At 43.4% G+C, this 23,510-nt stretch overlaps 1 protein-coding gene across 9 annotated transcripts in view; it reads left to right on the forward strand.

Moving 5' to 3' along the window:
* Window positions 1–23,510, forward strand: part of LOC140661773 (uncharacterized) — a 140,631-nt gene that overhangs the window by 25,512 nt on the left and 91,609 nt on the right. For 8 of the 9 annotated variants that reach the window (XR_012045874.1, XR_012045872.1, XR_012045873.1 and 5 more), the window contains exons 8-9: window positions 11,185–11,245; window positions 22,572–22,602. Coding sequence is in view for 5 of the 9 variants with exons in the window: in XM_072884419.1 (XP_072740520.1) it covers window positions 11,185–11,245; window positions 22,572–22,602 (92 nt within the window). In the remaining 4 variants the exon portion in view is untranslated. The remainder of the gene's footprint in view (window positions 1–11,184; window positions 11,246–22,571; window positions 22,603–23,510) is intronic. The other variant, XR_012045876.1, reaches the window with a different exon arrangement.

Genomic DNA, 23,510 nt, shown 5'->3' on the forward strand with positions numbered 1-23,510 from the left:
TTATTAGTGTGAATATCCTGTAAATTTCTACTGCAAGTAGTGGTTAAAACACTGAAAGTAAGCATTTCCAGTGAAAATGAAAAAATAATAATGGTAATCATTTCGTGAACTCGGGTGGCATTTTAGAAGTATGTTATTTTTAGAGCTAAACGGAAGATAATTCTTGCAAAGGATTTCAAATGTAGCTGTTTTCAGAAATAGGCCCATACTTTGAAATTCTCTGGAAGAAGCTTTTCCTCTACCTGTGCCTCTCCTTCTTCAGAAAAAAATACATTTGAACAGAATTTACCATTTCATCAAAATATTTACTATTTTTAGAAATATAATATGCATTCGCTATAGAGAGATTAAAAAGATTCTATGTCGATATTGAACTTTTCTTCAATATCTGAAAATATAATCGTAAAGCTAGTAAATGTCAAAGCAAAATTTATTCCTAATGAGAAATAAAACATTTTTTCTGAAATTCCGGCATGGCTAGTTTTACAGGATTTAAAGGTTTTTCCTAGTTTTATTCAATGCAAAAAGGTTGTTGTACCATTAGCCGGATTTTTCCTAGGGTGTTTCAGCCTTGGTTCCCTTGAAGCTTCTGTGATTATGGATAAAACATTAGCTACGTCTGTGACTGCGTTGTGTTTCGTTAGTGCTTCGGAACCGGAGTCACAAACCACAGGCCAAAATCCTGCCATCACCTTACAAACGCAAACAAGAGCTGGCCTCTGCTCTAAGCGTGCGTATTACAAGAGTGCCTACAGCAAACATTTCCCAACGGAGGAACGCGTGACAGCAGCCATATATGCACCCAAAGGGGCCGAGTATGTTATCTGCGTAGCCCCCGGTGCCGCAGCCGCAGGCAGCCCGCAGCGTTTAGGGCACAGCGATGTGCGTTTGCAACTCCAGCACAGGGGATCCAAGCTGGATCAGCGCCTCTGTCTGCTAGGGGTGGCACAGATACTTGGTATTTTTACTGCATCCCAGGAGTTTGCTCTAAATCTGTGACTTGCCGTGATGCTCTGGCATTGCCTGCCGCGTTGTGTTTTGCTTTCCACAGGTACGTCTGTGTTTAGGTTGGCGAAGCGAGTTGGGTGTCCTCTTGGCGCAGCTCTGTTGCTCAAAGAGCAGTGAAGCCTGCAGACTGTAGGTCTGAAGAGACAAAAGGGAGGGAGAAAAGGGGGGAGCGACTTGCTTGTAGTCATCCAGAAGGAAAACATAAATCTTCTGACCTGCAATACAATGCTTGTTCCCTTAGCACCCACTGCCTCGCAAGCGATGTCCCAGATCTTTACATATGTGATAGTCCCACTGAGTTCAATTGTGGCTAAGGAAACACAAATATTGTTACTCACATGTGGAGAGTTGTTCATGTACTAATCAGATGAAGAACAGAGATATCCATCTCAGCCCTATTAACTTCATGACACAATTCATCATTGAAGTGGCTAACTGAGGGCTCAATTAGGCACTTGTGATTTTGGCTAGGGCCTGCAGAATAGTGTCCCGTTGTATAATTTTGTTTGGTTTTGGTTTTATATAGTAAAGCACAAATAACATTTACTCATGAGACAGACTAGGGACACACTGCCAGAAATAGAGGCTCCCGACAATTATACAGGATGTTGCTGTGGTGTTATCATATGATTCATCCACTATGAGTATGAACAATTGTTAACCTCAAGGCACTCTCACTTTCACGCCCTCTGACACACATACCACTGAGGACAAATATCCTCAAGATGAGTAAAACATTAGGACTGGGATTTTAACTCATAAAGGTCAGTTCATTTCAGGTTCATACGTTAAGCCTTAGCTTTGCTGTCCAGTCCTTGAGCGTGGGGATTATAAGGAGGATTTTCTGTAAGCAATATGACGTGCTCGCTTAATAAATCCTTTTTGGATGCTGATTGACCATAGTAACGGCTGTGGGTAGAGACTATCAAAATGGTCCATGGTGGAAACCATTGAAATCAATTACAAAGAGAATAAATTTGGCCCAGATGGTCTGATACACCTGAGCTGAATGCAGGAGGGCGTTACACTGGGGAACGTATCCAGTAAAGCTGGAAGAAACATGGCCAAAGGCATTCAGGCGGTTCCAAGAGTGTCATTCTTGTGAAAAACTTCTGTGCAGGCTTTGCTTGAGCGTAAGCTTGGCAGTTATAAATTGGTAGAGCAATAGCAGCTTGTATCAGTGGAGCAGCTGGACTTCGAGACTTGTAGTTGCAAACTTGCATGTCCTGAATGTCCCCTACCATGGATAACGGCTGGATAATGGATGAGCTTCTGCGCAACCCCTTCTATTGTAAGCGTTTTGTTATCTTACGGACCGTGATGCTTATCTTTCCTGTAAATGGCTGAGGGCCACCACCGGGTGTGCCTTTTGCAATTCTTTTTGTCTAATTGAATTTAATTTAATTCTGGACCCTCCTTTCAGAACTTGACTCAGGCACTTGCTGTTGGTCAGCCATCTTTTGCCAGCTATTTTGCCTTGCGAACTCGCATCACTAGATGGCAGTGTAATGGCAAAAACCTGCCCTGCCTGTACTGCCAGGGAGAAAAGTCAAATTTCACCTAAAAAAGTGGATGAAATTTAAAATTTGGATGCAGAACAACCAGACCTTAAAATGCCTCTTCAACCTCCTTACATTCCCATAATACTCTCTATAAAGACCTCGGACAAGGTCTTCACTTATGACTCAATGGCATAGGAGCTACACCAATTTATGCCACCCACAGATTTGGCCCACAGAGCTCACATGAATATCACAGCCATGCTTGTGATTTGCACGTCTATGATGGAAATAAGGTCAGGAAATCTGGGTAAGGTTTAAAATGCAGAAACAGTAAAGCAAACAAACACGATATTTTTCTTCAAAATTAAGCTTTCCTCACTCTTCAGCTGTTGCTCACGCTTCCCCACAGGATAATGTTTGGAGTTGCTTTGCAGTCCCAGACTTTGTGGTGCAATAAATTAAGCTACAGGTCATCTCATTTCAGTTCTCTTGAAATAAAAAGGCTCTGCAGTATTCAATCCCATTTTGTGGCCCAAAGGGGAATTTAAGTGGTGCACAGGTATTGGTTTTGTTTTCTGTAGGGAGAATTGCATGTAATTGAAGCATATGGAGTACGTGCGTTCGTGTATGTTTTCTTAGGTCTGGGTTAGCGCCCTCATTTATGACCAAGATTTTAACAAGGAGGAAAATGTCAAAGTATAGAAAAATAAACAGGGTAAAAATAAATGGCAGAAAGACAGTCTTCACCACGCTAAACATCGTCCTTTTTGGACGTCACGAAGACAGCTGTTGGCTGAGAGTGAGATCTGAAGGTCTTTGTTAGGAAACGTTATTGCTGAGATTTTCACTGTTTGGATTTCCTGTTTTCCTCACTTCTGAACCCTTTAGCTTTTGTAATCTAAGCAGGGTCAGGTCTGGTCATCCGTGGGGAAACAGACTGACTGTGAACAACAAGGCTATGTACTGCAGGAACAGTGCTGGGGAGTCAGTAGGTGAATGGCTGGGTAGGTTATGGAGGCAGCCAGGATCCTCATCAGGGTCTGCTCTGACCTTCTGTGTAATGCTGGCCATAAGACTTCCCTGTCTGCGCTGCATCTGTCTAGATAAAAAATATCTATCCTTGATTTTAAAACGTTGAGTGATGGAAAACCACCCACTGTCCTTCAGAAGCGCTTCCAGGGGTTAATTGCCTTTGGCTGTTGAAAATGAGTGTCTTATTTTTGGTCAAAATCTACTTAGCTTTAATTTCCTTGTCATTGCATTTGGTTATACCTCTATCTGTAGACAAAAGAGCTCTCATGAAAATTTTTTGTAGAAGTCTTTGATGCCCAGATATGATATGCTCCAAAAGATGCTCCAAGAGCCGTCATCTTCCAGATAAGAAGTGAAAGTCAGGTTGGAACCATTTGATCCATTTGATCCAAAACCCATACTTTTTAAAGAATGTGCCAAAATCCATTCAGGTTTGACTATCCACAAACTCCCCCTCCAGTATCAGTGTCATAAAATGCTTTTAACAGTCTGGTCTGAAGTGGTGATCTCCCTGTATGCATGTGCCTTTGTGTCTCCATTGGCTGAACACTGTGGTATTTTTCCCTGCAATAGCTAAAGTAAAGTTAGCCCTAGAAGGGATGAAATTAAACCAATGTAAAGGTGCATGATTGAAAATATAGAGAGAGAGGTTGAAAAGTCCCACCCACTGTGTCCACACTTGGTGGCAAGTCATATAACTATACCAGCAGAGTTAAAGGGATATAATCCTATTGTGGTAGGTGCTATTAATGTTACTGCATAATATGATTTGTCACTGTGTGGTACTTAACAGTTACTCTAAGTAAAGTGACTAAGCACTGTACAACATGGCTGCGTATCAGGTGAGCCTGTGGAGTAAATCAGTGCTGTCTGTCAGTCCAGTTCTTTGTGTAGAATCTGAAGGAACCACTGCCATGGTGTACTGAGCTCATTTTTCCTTCTGCACCTGTATTTGGTGCGAGCTAAACTTGGTCCTGTCTCACCATCCCTGGAGTATGACCGGGAATTCTGCTTAGTACCATCCCTGGCAGCATCCCTCTTTTCCTTTCCGCCATTCAGTTTCTTACTCCAAACACCGGTTTTCACCAGCGAATAGGTTAGATCTGCTCTGGAAGGCAGTCTTCACAAGGCTAATATGTTTCCTTCCCTTCCTAATTTTGCATGGCCCATTTTCTCACAGTTATACGTTGGCTTTTCTCGGCGTTATCATGGCACAGCTCATCCATGTTTTTGAGTTCTTTTGTGGTAGTGAAATCCTTCCAGCTGCAACTGTAATTAAGTTCAACTTTTTTGAAGGACAGCTGGGAGGACTTTCACAGGGTGGTGTTTAATGGTGGATTTGTCCCAGAACCTCCACCAAATGCCTTGGTTTTCACCTTCAAGTTCGTAGGTATAGGGGATGCCATGCAGACATTTAGGACTTGATTCTCCTCTTACTTCTGCTGCTGTCTGGAAGAAAGGCAGAGAAATTACCTGGGTTATATCAGGGTAATTCATGTGTTTGTAAGAGGACAATTGGGTTCTTGGGTTGCTGGATGGAAAGTATGTGGTTTCAGTCAAGTTGCTAGGTATCTGAAGGTGTCAGGGCTATTCTGCAAATCGAACTACGACGTGGAGCAAGTGGACCCCGGGTCCTGCTGCGGTATCTCTCCGCCGTCTTCCCAGCGTACATGCCTGAGCGGGGCAGTGTGCCCCATCTCTCCTTCTCCAGAGCAGGTGGACTGTGCAGCGGCTCCAGTTCTCCCACTCACCGACCCTCCCAGCAGCGTTGCTGCAACAGGACGTTGTGATTTACAAGGACGGGCCAGCAGGAAATTCCTACCTCCGCCCCCCGGAGAAGGGAGGAAGCAGGAGAAGCGCCGTGACTCAGAGTCATGCCTGAGTCACTGCATACGCGGTTCCTGGGCTGGTGCTCAGCTCACACCAGCCGTTATCCTGACCCTGCGCGCGGTCCCGGTCACCATCCCCTAAAGTGCAGCTGGAATTAACTTGCGCTCCTGCGCTGATGCCTGGAGTTACTTAAGAGGGAAAAGGAGAAGCTGCATGTAGAAAAAGACCTGATTCCGTTAATGCTGTTCTTTAATACATGAATAAACAACTTATGGCAGGTGCCTGACAGCTTATGGTAATCAAGGGGGTATTTATTGGAGATCAGAAAATATACTTAGTTGAACAAGTCTCTCTTCTGTCTTTGGCTTACCACAGACCCGCTGAAATTGGATGGGGTCATTTGCTGTCTAGTCGCAGATAATAAATCAAAGGGCTGAAGAAACTGCAGGAGAAAGGGCATGAACTGACCAAACATTTAGCTTATTGTAGTAAGCATCAGCCCAGCCAAAGTGAAACTTTCCCAGCAAATTTTCACTTTTCTCAAATCTAGCTATTCCCTGTAGGCAGCTGAGCTGTCTAAGTAAATAGAGGTCACTTTACCTTGACTAAACAATGACTTTGCTATAGTCGGTGCCAGCTATGTAGCAGTTACAAAATGTACTTTAAAGGCTTGTTGGTAGCAGGCTGCCAGGGTGAATGAACCAGTCAGTCTGGTCTACTTTGGGCAGGATTTAGGACGCTTAGTTAGATGAAGCTGTGGTCAGATCAGCTGATCCTGTTCTTTGAGTGGGGATATAGTATGCAAACGAACAGACGTGTATAAGGAGGAAGCGGACAGGAGCTGGGGGAGTGGAGAAAGGATGACTTTCCTCTGATGTCAAAAATCCCATCATTCAGTGCTCGCAGTGAAAAAGACAAGAGGAGAAGAATGTGGAGAGAGAGAGAGGGAGAAGAAATGAAGGGAAAGGACACACTCTTTTTTCTCCCTGTTTCTGTAGGCTAACATTGTCCACCCTAATAGGACGGAGAAATAAGCCTGATCCCGAGTGCCAAGTTCTGAACAGCCTTCCAAGCCCCGGGGATTGTTCACAACCCCATCCCGATCTGGACTTGGTTAGTACTGTCTTGATATGAATAATCAGGTAGATAAAAATTGTCAAGAAACTTACTGTAGTTTCCTCAGAGCTCTCTTTGTGTTATCTTTTATTTCTGGCAATTTTAATTTTCTGATCATTGTCTGTGTTTGTCAGAGGTGTTAGATATCCAGCTCTCCTAGGATTTCTGCAGTGTTGTGAGAAAGGACCAGAGCTGGCTGTCAGTGAATTAGATCGAGCACCAGACGCAGGAGAGCTGGAGTTGCCTGGAGCTCTGTCCAGGTTGCTAATTCTTCCTTCCGAGGGGCTGATTTCAAAAGGTGCCAGATTTGTCCTTCGTGCATTTCGCTGTGTGCCATTGCCTGTAATTAGTTTCTCAACTGAAAAAGCTTTCTCAACTGGAAAAAAAAAAAAGGAAAGAAAACAAAGCCAAAAAACAACCCCACACATTTTTGGCAATGGGTTGTTTTTCTAAGCAATTAATTAAGCGCTGATTTTAAAAGAATTTGAATCCTCCTTCCACTCTGTGTCAAGCATGGATTTTGTATTAATCACTTCACTACTCTCTGGCTGAGTAAGGACTGAAAAAGATGCATAGAGTAAAAATTTCCTCAGGAAATGAATCAGACAAGGAACCTATGCCTCATCTCGCCTCCTACAAATGAAGAAAGAGAGGATTTTGTCAATGGTGGGTCAGTTTACAAACGTGTCCTTTGCCGTGTGAGTCATAAGTAGTGATACATTTCACAGCAATGCAACCACAGATGCAGTTTAAATCCAGGACCGAATGCCAGCTAAAGATAAATAGAAATGAATCCTCATGCCCATAATAGTAATGAGAACGAAAATGCAACCTGTCAGACCTGCTTGTATGTCAGCTAGCTCTTGCTGCGTTTTTAACCAGTGTCAAAGTTCTCGCTCACTTTAATGGGAGCAGACTAATCCCTTGGGACGTGGTCTTGTGATTTCCATTTGCTGATAACCAAGGAAGAGATGGGGATTTTTGCACGATGGAGCTGGTAGAGTACCTGCCCTGCCGTGAGCACCTTTAGCTGACTGCACTGGAGTCTTAAGGAGAGGTGACGGCGTTTCAGTAGGGTACAGTCTCCAGTCGAATGTGAATGCTCCCAGGTGGGTATCACCTCACTGCGGGGAGGTGATAAAGGAACTGGGAGCAGATGGGAAGCAGCACTGTCTCTGGAGCTGGCTGCAATGTGTTACTAGTTTTGAGATTTCCAAAATGCTGGACAAATATTTATTTTTTTTTCCCAGAAGCGCCAGCCTTTGTTAGTGTTATAGCTGTTAAGAGATGTGTAAAAACTGTTGTCATGAAACTACCATCAAGATTTGTTGTTGTTGTTTTGGTTGTGGGTGAGATAATGAAATTTAGCAGAAAATCTGAGCTGAAATACAAAAATTTTAATAGTTTTCACTGGTGCCACTTTCCCCAGCGTTTCCTGAGACTAACCCTTGTAAGTGTGTTAGTACTCATGTTTTTGTTTTTCTTTTCTGAGTTTCCTGTAGTCATCTCTAGCTTGCCAGGCTTTAAAAATGTTAGGCAGGAGATCAGACGTGGATCAGATATTTAGTGGGTCCGCCAAAGTCAATGGCACTATCGCAATTTATTACTGGCCAAGATCCATCCGTTGGTCTCCTAAAGTGTCATAAGATGAATAGCTGAGATGCTGCAGGGCTTTTTGTTAAAGATAATGGCCATCCTTGGAAAGATCTTTATATTAAACAAGTTCATAGACACAGATTGTAGTATATTTATTTATTAGTGTATGCGCAGTCTTTCAGTCTCTAGGCTCAAAGACCATCACAGTTTGCAAATATAAGCGTGTTCCTTTGTAAAAGTGGCAACACTGGGGCAGCACCAAAAGGTTTGAAATGGGATGGAGAATGGCAGACCTGGAGTCAAATTTAAATTTTCTAAGTCACTGGCCAGCACTTTAACCGTAAGATCAGTCCTCTTCTCTTTAGGGTTAAACATTTCTTCTTACAAAAAGAGCCAGAGGCTCGAGGCTCTTGATTATCCATGCAAAACAGGTCAGGGCTTTGATTTGTAAGGTTTTGTCTGACACATTTTTAAATGGATGAAGCTCAATTTAGATTCCAAAAGAAAATCTAAATTTGGTGGTTGAGACATATACCCACTCTTCTCTCTTATCCTGAGGCACCATTCTCCACCCTTCCCCTTTCCTCCTCAAAAAATGATACCACCTAATGCTTTGAACCAAGAAAGCATATTTCAAGATCAGTATGGAACAATTAAACCAATGATCTGTACGCTTCAAGGAGAAAACTGAGCTGCAGTAGCTCTGCTTTGACAGGTCTTTGGAGGATTTCAAGGAAGTTACACCCACTTCATTCATGATAATCGGCTGTTTAACGCAGAGCAGCTCAGTGTTATGAATGAAAGGGAGCATGTTTTGGCTTGCAGAACAACTCACAAATCTAATGCTTCACTCGTCAAATAACCAGCCACATTAAAAAAAAAAATAAATAAATCTGACTTCATTCTTGAAATGAAATTAATGAATGCAAGATTCAGTGAAAAAAAACCCAACAAAACTGACACATAAAACTGCATCCTCTCTTTCTTTAGAGATCCAGAAACATTTTACCTCTCCTTACTGTGGATTTGTGAGTCACTGTGGCTGGACAAGTTGGGGGAAAAAATGCAGCCTCTGAACGGACTTTGGTGCAGCTAAGACTGGGTCTTGGTGGGTTTTGTGCATTCTATCAGAACGTGCTGAATTGCTGGCTTTCATATCATTTTGGTGGTGAAAGGGAAACAGAAGGAAAGAGAATATTAGGGGTAGTATATGGACTACGGAAGTAATAAGTTTTCATTTGGATGGGGTTGTAGGGGCTCTCTGAGAAGCTGCGGGCTCTATGCTGTGCCTAAGTAGCCCTGCTGATTGTGAAGTACATGGATTTTTGTTCACTGAACCTGTCTTTGTGGAATACCACGATTTCCCCAGGTGTCGCATGGCTGCTGGAGCTGCCCTGTATCAGGTGCCTTTACGCCTTCTGGCAACACTGGGTTTATAGACTCTAGAGAGTCTTGGATGATAGTAGGAGTCCTGGGAGGTCATTGTAGGCAAATGTAGTTTAGGATATCTTGAATTGAAGGCAGAGCAAAGATAGTTTAAGGCTGTCTTTCTACCTTTCCTTATTCACAATTCATTTGGTAATAAAATGGCTTTCTGGAGGAGCAAAGTGCACATCCATCCTACTGTCTCCTTTACCAGGCAGTGATTTGCCTGTGCCTGGGCAGGAAGGAGCACAGTTACTTTGATCAAATAAACACCCAGAGGTGGTTGCAAAACGTTTGACATGGAACTGAACTGAATGTTTATTAATTGTAGTTTGGGAAAAAATGTGTGTAATCATTTCCCTTGCAGGTTCTCATTTGGATCTGGGGTAGAAGTGCCAGATGTAATATTTTTCTTTTTAGCAGTATTTTACAAAGCACTAATTATTTTCAACATTTTTCTTCTGAGGGGAATGTATCATCAGGTTTATCTGAGAAATACGTGGTGATGTAGGTTGATTAAGTGATTTTATCAAGAATGGGTCAATAGTAAAGACTAGGATTAACTATCTAATCCAAAAACCATTACAGCAGATCTGTCTTTTGAGCCCAAGAGCATCAAAGCATATGTCTCCATCTTAGTGCCTAGATCACTTCCAGGTCTATAGTACCCAAGCACTCCACAGCACTGCATCACCGTAAGCTAGAGCAGTGCTTTCTGTCTTGCCTTAGTAGGTGGGGAACTGATGTACCACAAGAGTACATGGCTTGCCCAAGATCTTGGAGAAAGTCTGTAGCAGAGGTATTTTGGCTTGGATGGGCTTTGGGTCCGTTTGACTTGAGGCTGCCAGCTTATGGTCCGGTGTAGTAGTAATAGTAATACTATCAAAAATCAACAGCAATAGAAAACAAGAGGAAAGCCCTGGAGCAGCTTAAAAAGTAAGGCCTAGGTTTCCCACACTTTAATGTTAATTAGGAGAAGAAATGATTTTTCAAGAAGTTTAGGGGAGTGTAATGTCTCTTTTGGTGTCTTCTGTGCTGTCATTGCTGTATCATATGGACAGGGATGTTGAGAGACCTCTTCTGCTTCTGCAGAAATCCCAGAAAATCGTAACAGAACAAACAGGAACCTAACTGACTTTTCATTATGCATAGAGAGCAAGAAGCAGAGAAGGTGTAGTTCAGCTGTAGGTAGGGGAATCATGGAAGAACCATGCATCCCTTAATATTCAAATGGATGCATACATTGAACATTATGCATGTGTTTCTGGAACTGACCTTTCTGAAAGAGTGAGTTTTACTCAAAAGGAAGCTAAACAAAATCAATTGGAGAAAAGTCAATTCCGCATGAGGATCTTTCATCTTTGTTCAGCAGCTGAGAGCCTCTGACGGAAGGTGGGAAAACAATTTTTCTCATCCATTTTACACCAAAATAATTCCCAGAACAATATTCAGCTAAAGCCAAGATCTTGCTAGAGCCCTTTCCACTTAGCAGTATAAAAAAAAGGCAGGTTGGCTGTAATCCCCTGCGTTGTGCCCTGCAGGGGAAAACGGCTGAAGGCAGAGCAAGGCAAAGGTGGGTTGGATGGTGCCTAGGAAGGGAAGGAGTGCGGGGGATCACGTCTTCGTCTGCTGCATACAATAAACTAATGTCCTTCTTTCTTTTTCTACTCTATAGAACTGTGCTTGGGGAAATCAAGAACTGAACAGATCCTTTTTTATTTCCACTCATTTTCAGGGTGAGTGAATTCTCTTGTCTTCGCTACTGCTGTCATGTCCTGTGCAACTAAGAAGTGTGACTTAAGGTTCAGAGGAAAATCTCTCCTTTTTTTAATCTTGCACTGATAACACTGTGCTTAATTTAGCAGCAGTGAGGCAGAACATTTGGATTTTGTCATCCATTTCCAAAACTATTGTTGGCTTCTTATTTCTTTGTGTGTCGTCGTGTCCCCCCCCCCCTCCCCCCCGCTTATTTTAGATTTACATTTTATTGTAGGTGCCAAAAGATAAGTTAATGCCAACTTGGTGATTAATTAACTAATACTTTTCTCTGCCCTAAGATGGAAAGCCTTTATCTAAGTAACCTATTAATTATTATTTTATTTATTATTGCATGGGTACTTCTAAATGGATTTGAGTTCTGCCCTCCTGAGAAACTTGGGCAAGAATTTATAGTAACAGGATGAAAGAAAGCCAAAGGAACCTTAAACTTGTTATCAGAAAGTATGTCTTAATGTTGGGATAATATTTATCTGTATTTTGCAAGCCCGAAGCAATAGCCCAGTCTCATTGTCAAAAGTGACTGGTAATATGCAGTTCTGAGGCTTGCCGGCATGCTTGGAAATGCAAAAATCAATAAAAAGCTTGATTTTCAAGAGGCTGTGAGAATTGCTCAGGCATTCTTAAGGTATCTCAGCCTAGTTGCCCAAGCTTAGAAAGAAGTTGTGGAAAAAGCACACCTGGGAGACTTCCAGCCTACCTGACCTAGGCCATGAAGGTGCCTTATGTAGCTCTGCAGAAGTTACCAGGAGCCTCTGCACTGCTAGTAGTGCTACACGTCCTTCTTTCCTGAGCTGCTAGCTGGCTGCAGACATCTCATCTCAAGTTAGTGTCTTTCCAGCAGAAGATTTGGAATTCAAGATGGAGTTCAGAGCTGCCTCTCACAGGGGGAATCGTTTTTCAAAGTGCCATAAATGCATAAGATTAACACAAGACCATAGATGTGAATAGGTTTAATTGAATAAATGAAAAGAAAGGAGGAAAATTGGGTTGGACAATGATAATAAATTTATTGGTGGTGAGATTAGTTACCTCATTCTCTTGAAATTACGATTAGACAGTAGGAATGAGGTAACTGCATACTTTATGGCACTTCTGAGAATCTTGCCTATGGGCAAAAATTAATGCTGTGGAAGTGAGAGGTATGATACACACCAGGTAAAATTCCCGCCATGAAGAAATGGCAGGACACCACGTAATAGCCAGTGCTTAAGACTTACAGAGGCACTGTACATAAAGGTGAATTGACCCAGTCAATCCATTTGTAAAGGGCTTCACCTTTGGAGATTTGAAATACCTCTCTTTGCATTGAGGTGCATCTCTCTCTACTTCTCTACTTACTTATGTTCTAAGAGATGTAACACATGTCTAATTGATGTCCCCAAGTGCTATTGCAGATTAAATATTGAATGCACATATGCCTACTGTGTAACATAGTGAATAACACATAGGGGTGTAGATAGCATGAGAATATGGCTTGCGAACTGATTAATAACGTGTGTGCATGCTTATATTCTGGGTCCAAACGCCTTTTGCTTTTATTAAGCCCTGTGCATGAATATGTTGACACCTGTTAATCTGCTGAATTCATTGGCGCCTAAATTAGAAGTGTACCAAGTTTTCAGAAGTCTTATAACTACCCTTGACTTCAGTGGGATTAATCTGTTCCCGGATTGTGTGAATAATGGGCTATTTTTAGGGGGGAGGGAGTAAGGGAGATCAGTGGAAGAATCAGGAAGCTAAGGGAGAAAAGTCTACATTTTTGCCCCCCTAAAAGAGAATCTTTTACCCCCACACCATTTTTTCCTCATGCTTAACATCATATGTTTGCCTTGAGCTTTCACAAAGCAAAATGCGGAACTTTAAAGGCTGGATTTGACAGGATGAAGGAAGAGTGGTAGGCAGCAGCAGCAGCATCTTCTTTTCATCAAGTGTCTCAGGAGTTAGTGTGGTCACGTCAGATGTGGGACACCCTGGTTCGATTACCTCCCCTACCTTTAGGAAATCTGAACCACATCCAGCTTGCAGGAATGTGTGGTAAACTCCAGCCTACGTTAACGCTGTTCCACTTTGCATGAATAACTAAGTATTGACAGAGGCATGGTCTTAAGGCAGGTATTCACCTTCCTACCTCTTCTAATGATTTGACTAGTGAATTGTTTTACTCCAGTGACTATTTATATTGAGATTATGGCTTTGAGGACTGTTTGGGCATTTTAATTGCTGACTATTTAATGCAGAACGTATATACGTAGTCCTTGAAGCAGGGACCGGAGCCCCGGGTTCCCCTTTGCCAGGTGAGTGCTGCAGGCAGCACATCAGGGAGCTGTGCTCCATCTTTCACGGCACTGAATCTTTCCATCTTTTTTCCACAACTTTAGCAGGAAGTGCAGTGAGTCCTGACACTAGAAAGCCACTGACAGCCAGCTGGTTAAGGCACTGACGTCGGAAGTTTGGAGAGCCTAGATGGGCGACACGGTCTTCTCCTCTGTTTCCTGGGTCTTTTCACCACTGGTCTTCTGCAGAAATGGAGGACTTCTTTCGGGGCTTTGCATGTAATTGGCCACGATCATTGCATTTTATGCAGAGGCCTGAGCGGGACATGCATGGCAGCAATCTGGGTAGCTAAGACTTGAGTCTGATATTTTGAGAATCACTCTCTTGGGCACCTCAGATCCCCAGGTTTCTGTGTAAGTAATCTGAGTAATTTTGTGGAACGAGCCTGAGACCATTGGGGCAGATTTCTTGCAGTGTGAATTTTACCTGCGAGAGTTGTAGCCCCTGTGAAGTTTTCATGGGCCTCTTTGCAAGCCGCAGAAATGGTGAGGGCAGGATACTGGTAGCAGCTATTCCCTCTCTTACAGATCTAAAGGGAATTCCCAGTAGATGCAAAACAGCTCTAGGAGCATTTGTGGACCAGTTTCCTAATTTAGAGCAGTTGCTGAATATTTAAAAGTTATGCCAGTGGACCAGTGTCCAGCTCCAAATTTGGAGGGTATTAAGGTATGCCCCTGGGCTGTGTGTCCTGATGGCTTAGCGTATAGGGGTCCTTCCTTTGGATTACTGAGCAGCTGGCAAAAGCAGGGAGATTTTGCGGCTTAGAGCTAGTGGAGGTAACAAAAAGCAAATGTCATTTGAGGCTGAAGCTGGGGGGAAGTCACACTGGTGTTTTAGATGAGCCTGTTTCTTGCACAATGCTCTCTGCTTATGAATGTTCAGATAACTGCTGAAAGAAGTAAAAATAAAGTTAAGTCTCCACTATACCACAGAGACGAAATAGGAAGAAAGTGTCCAAAAATGTTAGAACCATCTGGTTTAGGAAGGTGAATTAACTATATCTTGCATTAATATAGCTGCTTTGTATTAAGTCCTTTCACTCATAAAACACTGTGACTGTGCTTTCTCTGTTTAAAGTTGATTATTCTTAATACTGTATATGAAAATATTGTGGAACTTGCTGAAACTTCTGAGTCCTTTCCTACACCAGTAGATGGTGAGTGGAGCAGCAATGCTTGCGAGAGATTTTCCACTGCGATTGCCTGAGAAAGTTACTGGGCTGCCTTGTAGGAAGAAGCATCTCCGTTAGCGTGCATTAGTCCTGTTGCATGAATACCGGTGCCTCTGCGCTGACATTATTTGGATGTTTCTAATTCACAGCGATTTGAGGCATGCTTTTGGGGGAAGGGGAGGTTAATCAGGGAAGGAAAGGCCTGAGGGAGAACTGCTAAGGCGTTTGCTCAAAGCATCTTTGGGAGCCTCACTGAAAGGATGAGTGTTAAGGCAGCCTGTCCATCCCACCACTAATGGAGACACCTGGCAGATAGATGGGCCTTGGTCAATGTATTCCTCCCCAGAGAGGCTTTCGTTTTTCAGAAGGGTCTTTGACTAGGGGGAAGAGGTGGAGCTAGTAGCTTTGGGTCCTGCTGAGGTCTGTCCTAGGTCTACATGCTTTCCTAGGGACTTAACTCTCTTGTAGGGACCTACTCTCTTTCTCTAGGTCTACGCTCTTTCCTAGGCACCTATCCTTTTCCCTAAGCCTGTGCTCTTTCCTAAAGATCTATGCTCTTTCTCTAGGCATTGTTCTTTTACTGAGGATCAGCTGAGCAGGCTACAGTAGTATTGAGCATCATTATTATTATTGTATTTACAACATGAGAGAGAGCAGAGTTGTACTCTGCAGTAGCTATTGAGGCACACAGTTATTAGCATATTTGCAGTATCTGAGAGAGGAAGCCCGTGGCTGCAATAGCTGGACAAGACTCACAATTATTAGCATCTTAATAGTATCAGAGAGGAGGTTTCGAGACTGCAATAGCTATGGAAGCTCACGATTACTAGCACATTTGCAATATGAGTGAGGCAAGGCTCATGATGTTTATTATATTGCCCATCAGTCTGTGTCCTGATACTGCTCAGTCATGCATGCTAGGAACAGCTTATCCATAGTGCTCAGAGAACGGTATGCCAAAATCCTCTTGTAGTCCATCAGCAAGGCTGTCGGAGGACCTCACAAGGCTATAAAGGGAATGAAACTATATTAGTATCTGTCTCTCCTTTTTCTTTCCAATAAGCAGGGATGTTCACCGTGATTAAATTGTTGGGGCGTTGTAGGAGGTTAAGAACTTAACAAAGGGAGTTTGTCACGCAAGATGGGCTGTCAGGAGAGATTCCCTGGAGAAGTTCTGCCTCTGAGATGCTCACATACCTGTATTCTGGGAGTCACAAGCCAAACACAGTACAGTACTATCCAATAGACCAAGGAACAGTGCTTCAATGTTTTCAGCAAGTAGTATGTGGTTTGGGTTTTTTTTTAATCTCATTCCTTGCCTGTGCTTGTGGCAGAGGAAATAGGATGGGAGTGCCACACACGTGTGTTACACTCCAGATTTCTAGTGAAAGAGTCTCTCCTGGCCATGGTTACGAACTGTCCGCATGCAGTGGGCGATGCGTTAAACTTTGTGCCTTGCTTGGTTGTCGGTGAGTTTTCTAGTATCCTTAAACTGAGATAGGTATTGAGAGGATAAGCGCATTTAATCCAGGAGGAGTCAGGTATGGGTGTGGGACAACAGGTACCCTCATTGATAAAGATTCTCCTATTCAGCTGCCTTTTAAATAAAACACAGATGTCCTGAGTTCCAGCCTATGCCTGAACCACAAGACTAAAGGGAGGAGAGAGTATATGTTTATTTGAGCCCCTTGTTATATTGCTGGCAATGTATCGCTAGTTTCCATTCCTATTTTTTGTTCTCTTAGCAATCCATTTGCTATTGCCCTTTTCTTCCTCACTCAGCCAGTAATCAACACACTCCAAAACACAATGGGTTCCTTTTTGCGGTGAATCCCCTACTTGATGCAAACATTTGCTGGCCTCATTTCTCTGGGATACATTTCAATGGGAAGAAGAGGGGAAAGTATTCCTTGTTCCTAGTGAAAAATTGCACTGGCAGCCTGGGTTATTTTGTCGGACGTGTGGCTTTAAGTGACGCCTTTGCCATCTGTTCTGTCTGCTAATTATGAATGCAAAACAAACATAGCCCACAATTGCTTCATTTAGAATAAGGGAGATGGCAGTGACCAAAATAGTTTTATTTTGGTGTCAGATGCTCTTTTTATTTCTCCTGTCTCTTCCTAATCTAAAGCAGGTCTGAAGCACTTCTCCCTCTTCCAGTTTGCAGCAATAGACATTGCTATGACGAGTGAGACCATCTTCTACGTGTTCATCCTTTAGGCCTTTTCAAGGGATGATCCCTCACGCGCAAGGAAAGGGAAAAGACTACGTTTCTTGAACTGCGAGGGCTGGTTTCAGATTTCTTTTTTTTACTTCAATTATGCTGGTCTTAGATCTGCAAGTATCTCAGAGATAGACATCAGGATATCTCCAGAAAGTTTGACAACAGCGTGTGAACCGCTTTCTCAGTCTGTTCCATCCCCGTTTCCTCTTACCAGAGGCAAGTTTTGTAGCCATACTGGAACAGCGTGGTGATAATGAATGATGTATTTTCCTGTTGCTGTGTCCAGCAGCTGAAGAGGCGAATTTTCTTGGCTTTTGATTGTGGGCCCAAAGGCTTTTCTCCTTAAGTGAGCCATCACCGAAGGTAGGTGATCCATCTTCTTCAGTGACCGTGCAGAGACTGGGTTATAAGAAGCCGCCCCCATTTGCTAGTTTGACACTGCCTGCCCTTTAGCATTTCCGAAGTTGCTGCTGACTTACTTCAAGCCAGGGCTGTGGCAAATCGTAGAGGTATCACTAGCAGCGCAGCCACGGATTGAGGTGACCTAGATTTAGAAAATGGAGATGAGATAAAATGCTCACTGCACTCTCTTCTAAGGGGACATGCAGCCAAAAAGCTGAAGTGGTGGAACAATTTCTTTTTGAGTAATTTGCAACTGAGAGAGGCAGGTTTTTTTCCCCGTTAGGTGGCTCTATGATATGTGCTAAGCCGTGACCCCATTTGTTTCACTTGTCCTTTCTTTGGTCTCAGGCCAAAGAGGTGATGGACAAGTGGCTGTGAGGGTTCCCACCTGCCCCCCCCAACAAGACTGGCTGCTTTCAGATATACATCTGCTTCACTCCAACCCTCTTTGCTTTGGTATTGAGCATGTAGACACATGTCTCTTACCCCTCCTTCTTTCCCTCCCTAGCCATCACTCTTGCTATGATAATCAACATGTTTCACTTTATTTTCTGGCCGGTTCTGTGTTGAAGGGAAATGGGGTTGCAGTATTTTTGTACCTACTGAAAAGCAATATTTTGGACAGTAGAAGATGTCCCTTCTTCCTCCCCACAAATCTACAAGAAAACTTTTTGGTTCGTGCTTAAACATTCTCTTTCCAAGTTATCTTGAAATTCTGCTCACTACTTTACAGTTTTCCTAAAGTTCTGATTATTTCATTTTTTTTCCGTTTGAGGTTGTAGAGGGAAGGTGTGGCAAGGGACACTCTCTCAGTAAGACATTGTATCTGGAAAAATCTTTCACCATTTTCAGATCCCAGCAAACTGTCATAGCACAGCTGAGGCAGAAATATGTGGAGTGCTACGTCACGTCTGGGGTGTGAAATGCCCAAATCAGATATTAAAACCAGTGGGGGCTGTTATCCAACAGACAAGTCCCAAACTCTGTCTCTCTGTCTTTGAACATTGGGCCGTCAGATCAGGATCCTGCCCTAGGCTGGAAGCCACCTCTGCTACAAAACAATTATTGAAAATTATTCAGGATCTTACAATACAAGAGTTAAAGATTTTGTTGGTGTCCTAGGCCTGAAGGATGATCTTGTGGTTTAAGCATTTGGCCTGGAACCAAGAGATGTGAGATAAATTCCAGGCTCTGTTGTGCACTTCCTCTGTCAGCTTCTGAAAATTGCTCCTTCTCTCCGTGCTTCCATTCTCTGCCTGTAAAACATCATGCTCTGCTCTCACGATTTCAGTAGCGAACTTGCAATACTGAAAGCTCCTGATTGATGATGCAGGTAATTTTCTGAAAGTCTTAACTTTAGGGTTAAAATAGTGCTCTAGCCCCATGCCGCCTACAAGGGGGAAACCATTTAAAATTTGAAAGTGGACAGAAGCTCAGACAAGTTTGAAGGATACAATGATTAATGCTATTTACTCAGCCTGATGACAGCGAGAAACAGCCTGGTTCAGAGTGGTTGAGGGGTAGCAACACTGGGAAATGAAGGTAGGGTACATTTTTTCTCTGGGTTTGGTTAGATGCCCAAGGAATGAATGTCCATGAGCAATGCTAAAAGGCTGGCCAAGAAGAATCGGTTTTGTATGCCTACATAGCCGTATTTCAATAAGTTTTAAAGGCAGCAGTTCTGATTATTGCAATCCACTTATTTGGAGGAGGGCTTCGTAAATGACAGTGGCAATCTGATGGAGGAGACTAGGATGAAGGTTTGTCTCCCTGGTACCTGATATGGACACTTGCCAGCTTCATGTTAGGAGGGAAGGGAAGAGGGAAAGACAGTTGCTGGAGACTTCCGTTAGATGTGTCAACATCTATTTCGTACTAAATTCATTTGTACCCACTTGTAGGTTTGTGTGTCTAGAATAATATACAGAATCAATTGTCCTGTTTTGGGGTGTAGTGTTTCTTGTTTGAAGGTTTGGAGTCACATAAACATGACAGCAGCATTTAATGAAACATCTTTCTCGCATGATTTATATCTGACTTTCAAACCTGACGAGATGCCAGTCAAGCTTTTTGTCTTTGCTCTGACTCTTGGAGGGCTCCTTTGCTTGGAGCTCAGTGAATCAGTGGCCAAAGGAATGAACCTCCCATGGAATAATGCAGAAGGAATGTGTAGGTGTGTGCACACGTTCTCCCCGGGGCGCACATGGCAGGCACTGGCAGCTCCAGGTAGGGCTGGGCAGCCTGGGTGAGCTGCGTGTGCACCCGTCGTGGTCTCAGCACCCTGCATGCCTCCCGACGTTAGCCAGGGTCTGCTGAATCAGAATGAAGATGGTTGTCCAAAGGGCTGTCCGTGGGTTGACACACCTCCCCACCCTCCCCACACTTTTTGAAAAAGTGTTCCCTCGGCATGATGTGGCACTTTGGTAATGAAAACAACATTGCAAATCTTGTGTGTGCTATACAGCCTGGGACACTGGAGTTGGTTTTCCCTTATTGAACTTCCATGTGGCAGCTGCTTTTTGAGTAAGCAGCTGTGAACAGGGTTTGGATAGTAGAAGTTGAAGAAAAGATCCCCTACTGTGCCCCCCGTGTTTTGCTAACCTAGAAACTGTGTAAGGTTGTTCCCACTCTCAGAGAACCATTGCTATTCTGCCTAGAATTTGCCTTTGCTTATCTTGGTCTCTTCGTTACAGCTTTGACTTCAGGGTGGAAGAAGGTACATTTTTTTCTCCTTAGGATTTCGAGGATAGGGTATATTTTCTAGGATAGGGTATATTTTCTAGGATAGTGTATAATTTCTTGCTAGAAGGCCTCGACAGGCGTGAAAAATGTAACCCACGCCGTTCATAACGTGTGTGACTCTCTTCACTACTTCGTGCACTTGACCCACTCTTGGACAGCGTAGCAGCTTTTACACCAAGTACAGTATCAAGTCCCACACAGTGTTAGGTCAAATTGGGGCTGTTGCTTGTCAAGAACTGAAATTCTACATGTCTTGTTGCTGGTTGCATGACAGCTCTGATTGCTGCCTTTGAAATGCAGTTTTAGATGTCACTCCTGCATGCATCTGTCTCTCAGATTAGACCCAGAGGTTGAGACTTTTGGTCTCTTGCTGCTTTGCCCGTTGTGGTAGCATCCCGCTACTGGTGCCTTGCAGTCTCCCAGAACCTGATGACGTACCTCGGCTGTTGAGTGGTCTGTTTTGCCTGCTATAGGAAGAGATTGGAGTAGATCTCATTTACTTGCCTGTCACTTGGGGACAGCGGTGATGAGGCAATAAAAAATCCCCATAGCCATTAGTAGCAGCAAGGTAGATCAGTTACAGAAACAGCCAAACGAAAGTGGCCTCCTGAATTAAATTACCTGAGTTGCATTTACATCACATTATATGAACCTTTAAGTGGTCCAAAACTACTACTCTGTCAGGTCTGTTGTAATTGTGACTCCATGTAGCTCATTAAATAAGACATACTGTCTTCTGTCTTACAGTCCAACGCTGAAACAGTTTGATATATCCCCATCTTTTACTCCTTGGGAGAAACAGAACTTGCTGTGAATACAGTGTTTCCAGTGAAAGCAAATGATATTTGTACAGATTTTTCTAGATGGCTGTGCCTTGACTACAAGCTAGGAACAAGTGGGGTATTCTCCTTCTCTGCTGGGGATTTAGCCTGCTCTTTGGATGCTTCCAAACAGTTTCTTTCTCTAGGTGACTTTAAAGCGTGACCTGTAAAAGGATTGCTTTTCCTTTCATTGGGGATGCACTAGTTTGTACGAAATGGTAGGTATTATCCCAAAATATTTGCTCAAGGGGAAGTAACTCTCAGACCCCCTGCAAGGTTTTTATCTCCTCATCTTCAAATTACACAGTTCAAACACACAGATAATGACACATGTAATGATGATAAAATGTAAGTGTGACTGCAAAGAGTGACATTTAAAAATAATGATATACCTCTAACTAGGTCTTATAAAAGGAAGTCTTAAATAGCTAGAAACAGATGCTTTGGGGGACTTGTGGATAAAAATAGTGGCTTCCAATTTGCAACCAAAACAAAAATGTAGCCCCACTTAGTCAACCTCAACACTAGAAATTCCTCTGAAAACCTTAGGGCCCAGAACTAGCAAAGTATGCAGTGTACCTGCCACTGCGTCTGCAGTGGTTTTAGCATATTTTTACCTCTTCTGCCTTACCTTACTACTTGTCAATTTTCTGTCCATACTGGTGCCTTGCAAATAGCCTGTCTTACTGGGCCTGATGGTTTCTTTAATAGCTATCTAGTGGCCTGAGACCGATGGATTCTGTTTTCCTTGGAAAAATGCTCAAGTTGTGTCCAGGCTATGCACGCATGGTTGTCTACTCTCCGGTAGTATGGATTTTGTGAGAAGCAGCGCGGGTGCAGTCAGTGTACTCGGATCTTTCCCCAGTACTGAGCATATTTCTGTAGGCAGGACTGCTTAGGGCTCAGTTATCTACCTCAGTGATGAAAGACTAAATCAGCCTCAGCAGAGCTGGATATGTCTGCTTTGCAGTATGAGGTTTTCAAAGGCGAACTACAGATGGCTCGCTAGAGGCGAAGGCAAATATCCTCTTCCCAGCTCAACTGCACTGGCTGAAGGTCTGAACATCTGCAGGCAGCTCTCCCCCCTGCAGCTCACCCAGGGGAGAGAAGTGTGTGAGCAGTCCCTAATCCAGTGCAGTGTCTGGTTAGGTCTACACCATCTCCTTTGGTGGTTTGAAGTTAAAATGACTGATTTTTCATTGACACTTATGAGAAGCTGTGGCATGGTCCCTTCTCCGGGCTCTGCTGTAGAAGCCATAACCTTCAGAAGCAGTTAAGGTACAACACCATCTTCAACCTCATTTCAGCTGTTCATAAATGTGTGGACCTGAACACTTGGTGTACTGCAGGCAGGTGCTTTGACTCCGTGTTGTTGGGCTTGGAGTATCTATCTGTTCAAAGGGGCTGAACAAGCTGGGGAAAGGGAAATGTTCATTTTGTGTGCTTTTGTTTAACTTGGAAAAATACCAGTATGTGAGAAATCATATTTTTCTGATGATTCCGACATTTTCCTTACCTGCCAGGGCAAAAGCCAAACCTTTGTCTTAAATTAATAGTTTTAATGTGTTCATTTGGTATTTTTGTTTCAGGTGGTTCTTCCCAAAAAAGATAAACAGTCAGGTGAGTCAAATGTTCCACTTTCCGGTAGATCTATGGAAGAGGAATGAGAGATGACGAGTGGGGCCAGTGCTAGACACCTCTGAATTTCAGGGAGTGAGGGTCGGGGTGGCTCTGTAGCCACCTGAGCACTAACCCACTGAGAGGCATTTTTAAAATACATATTTCATTCTCTAACTTCTGTGCAGTGCCACAGATTCACTTGCTTTGGAGGCCAAATTTAGTGATTAGAACTTTATAATTTTCTCCTCTGTTAGTAATGCCCTCACACTGTCATTTGGAGCTGAAAGGAAAGCACGCTGCCAGAACTGGCCCCACCGGGTGCCGCGATAATAGTCTTATGAGTGAGATTGTCATTAGATTAAGTGGAAGGTACCAGTAGAGTCGTTCTTGATGGCCAGCCTCTCCTTTCTCCGCATGATGCTCTTGAGTCCAACTATACTTTTTCTTTCAGATTTCCATATTGTCCCTCCTTTATGCCTTGTCAAGAGCATTAGTCACAGTTATCCATTTGCATCTTACGTTGCAGCTGAGACAAAGCCCATGGGACGTGTGGCTGTTCAGCACCCTCACCCCTGCTGTAGCACGGGCTTCGAGTCCCTCACGTGAACAGCAGCTACTGGGGCAGGGAATGAGTGTTTGACTCTATATGCCCAACGCATGATGATGCTTCTCCTGGGTGGGGTGGCACCGTGGCGTGGCGTCGGCTGTGCTGAAATGAAGGCAGGGACCACTCTCAGCTCTGGCGTGGAAACCCTCTGGGGCTGAGCAAATGGACTCCCCTCTCCTTTGCTTTTGCTGGCCTGGGTATAAAGTGAAGATGATGCTCATTAAGGCAGTTTGGGTTCCCCTTCTGGAATATGCTGCCTTCAGTAAAAGCCCTCAGTCGGACCTGAAAGCGGGATAATGCT

The sequence above is a fragment of the Ciconia boyciana genome, chromosome 20 (assembly GCF_034638445.1).
Source record: "Ciconia boyciana chromosome 20, ASM3463844v1, whole genome shotgun sequence".
In the NCBI taxonomy this organism is placed as follows: Eukaryota; Metazoa; Chordata; class Aves; order Ciconiiformes; family Ciconiidae; genus Ciconia; species Ciconia boyciana.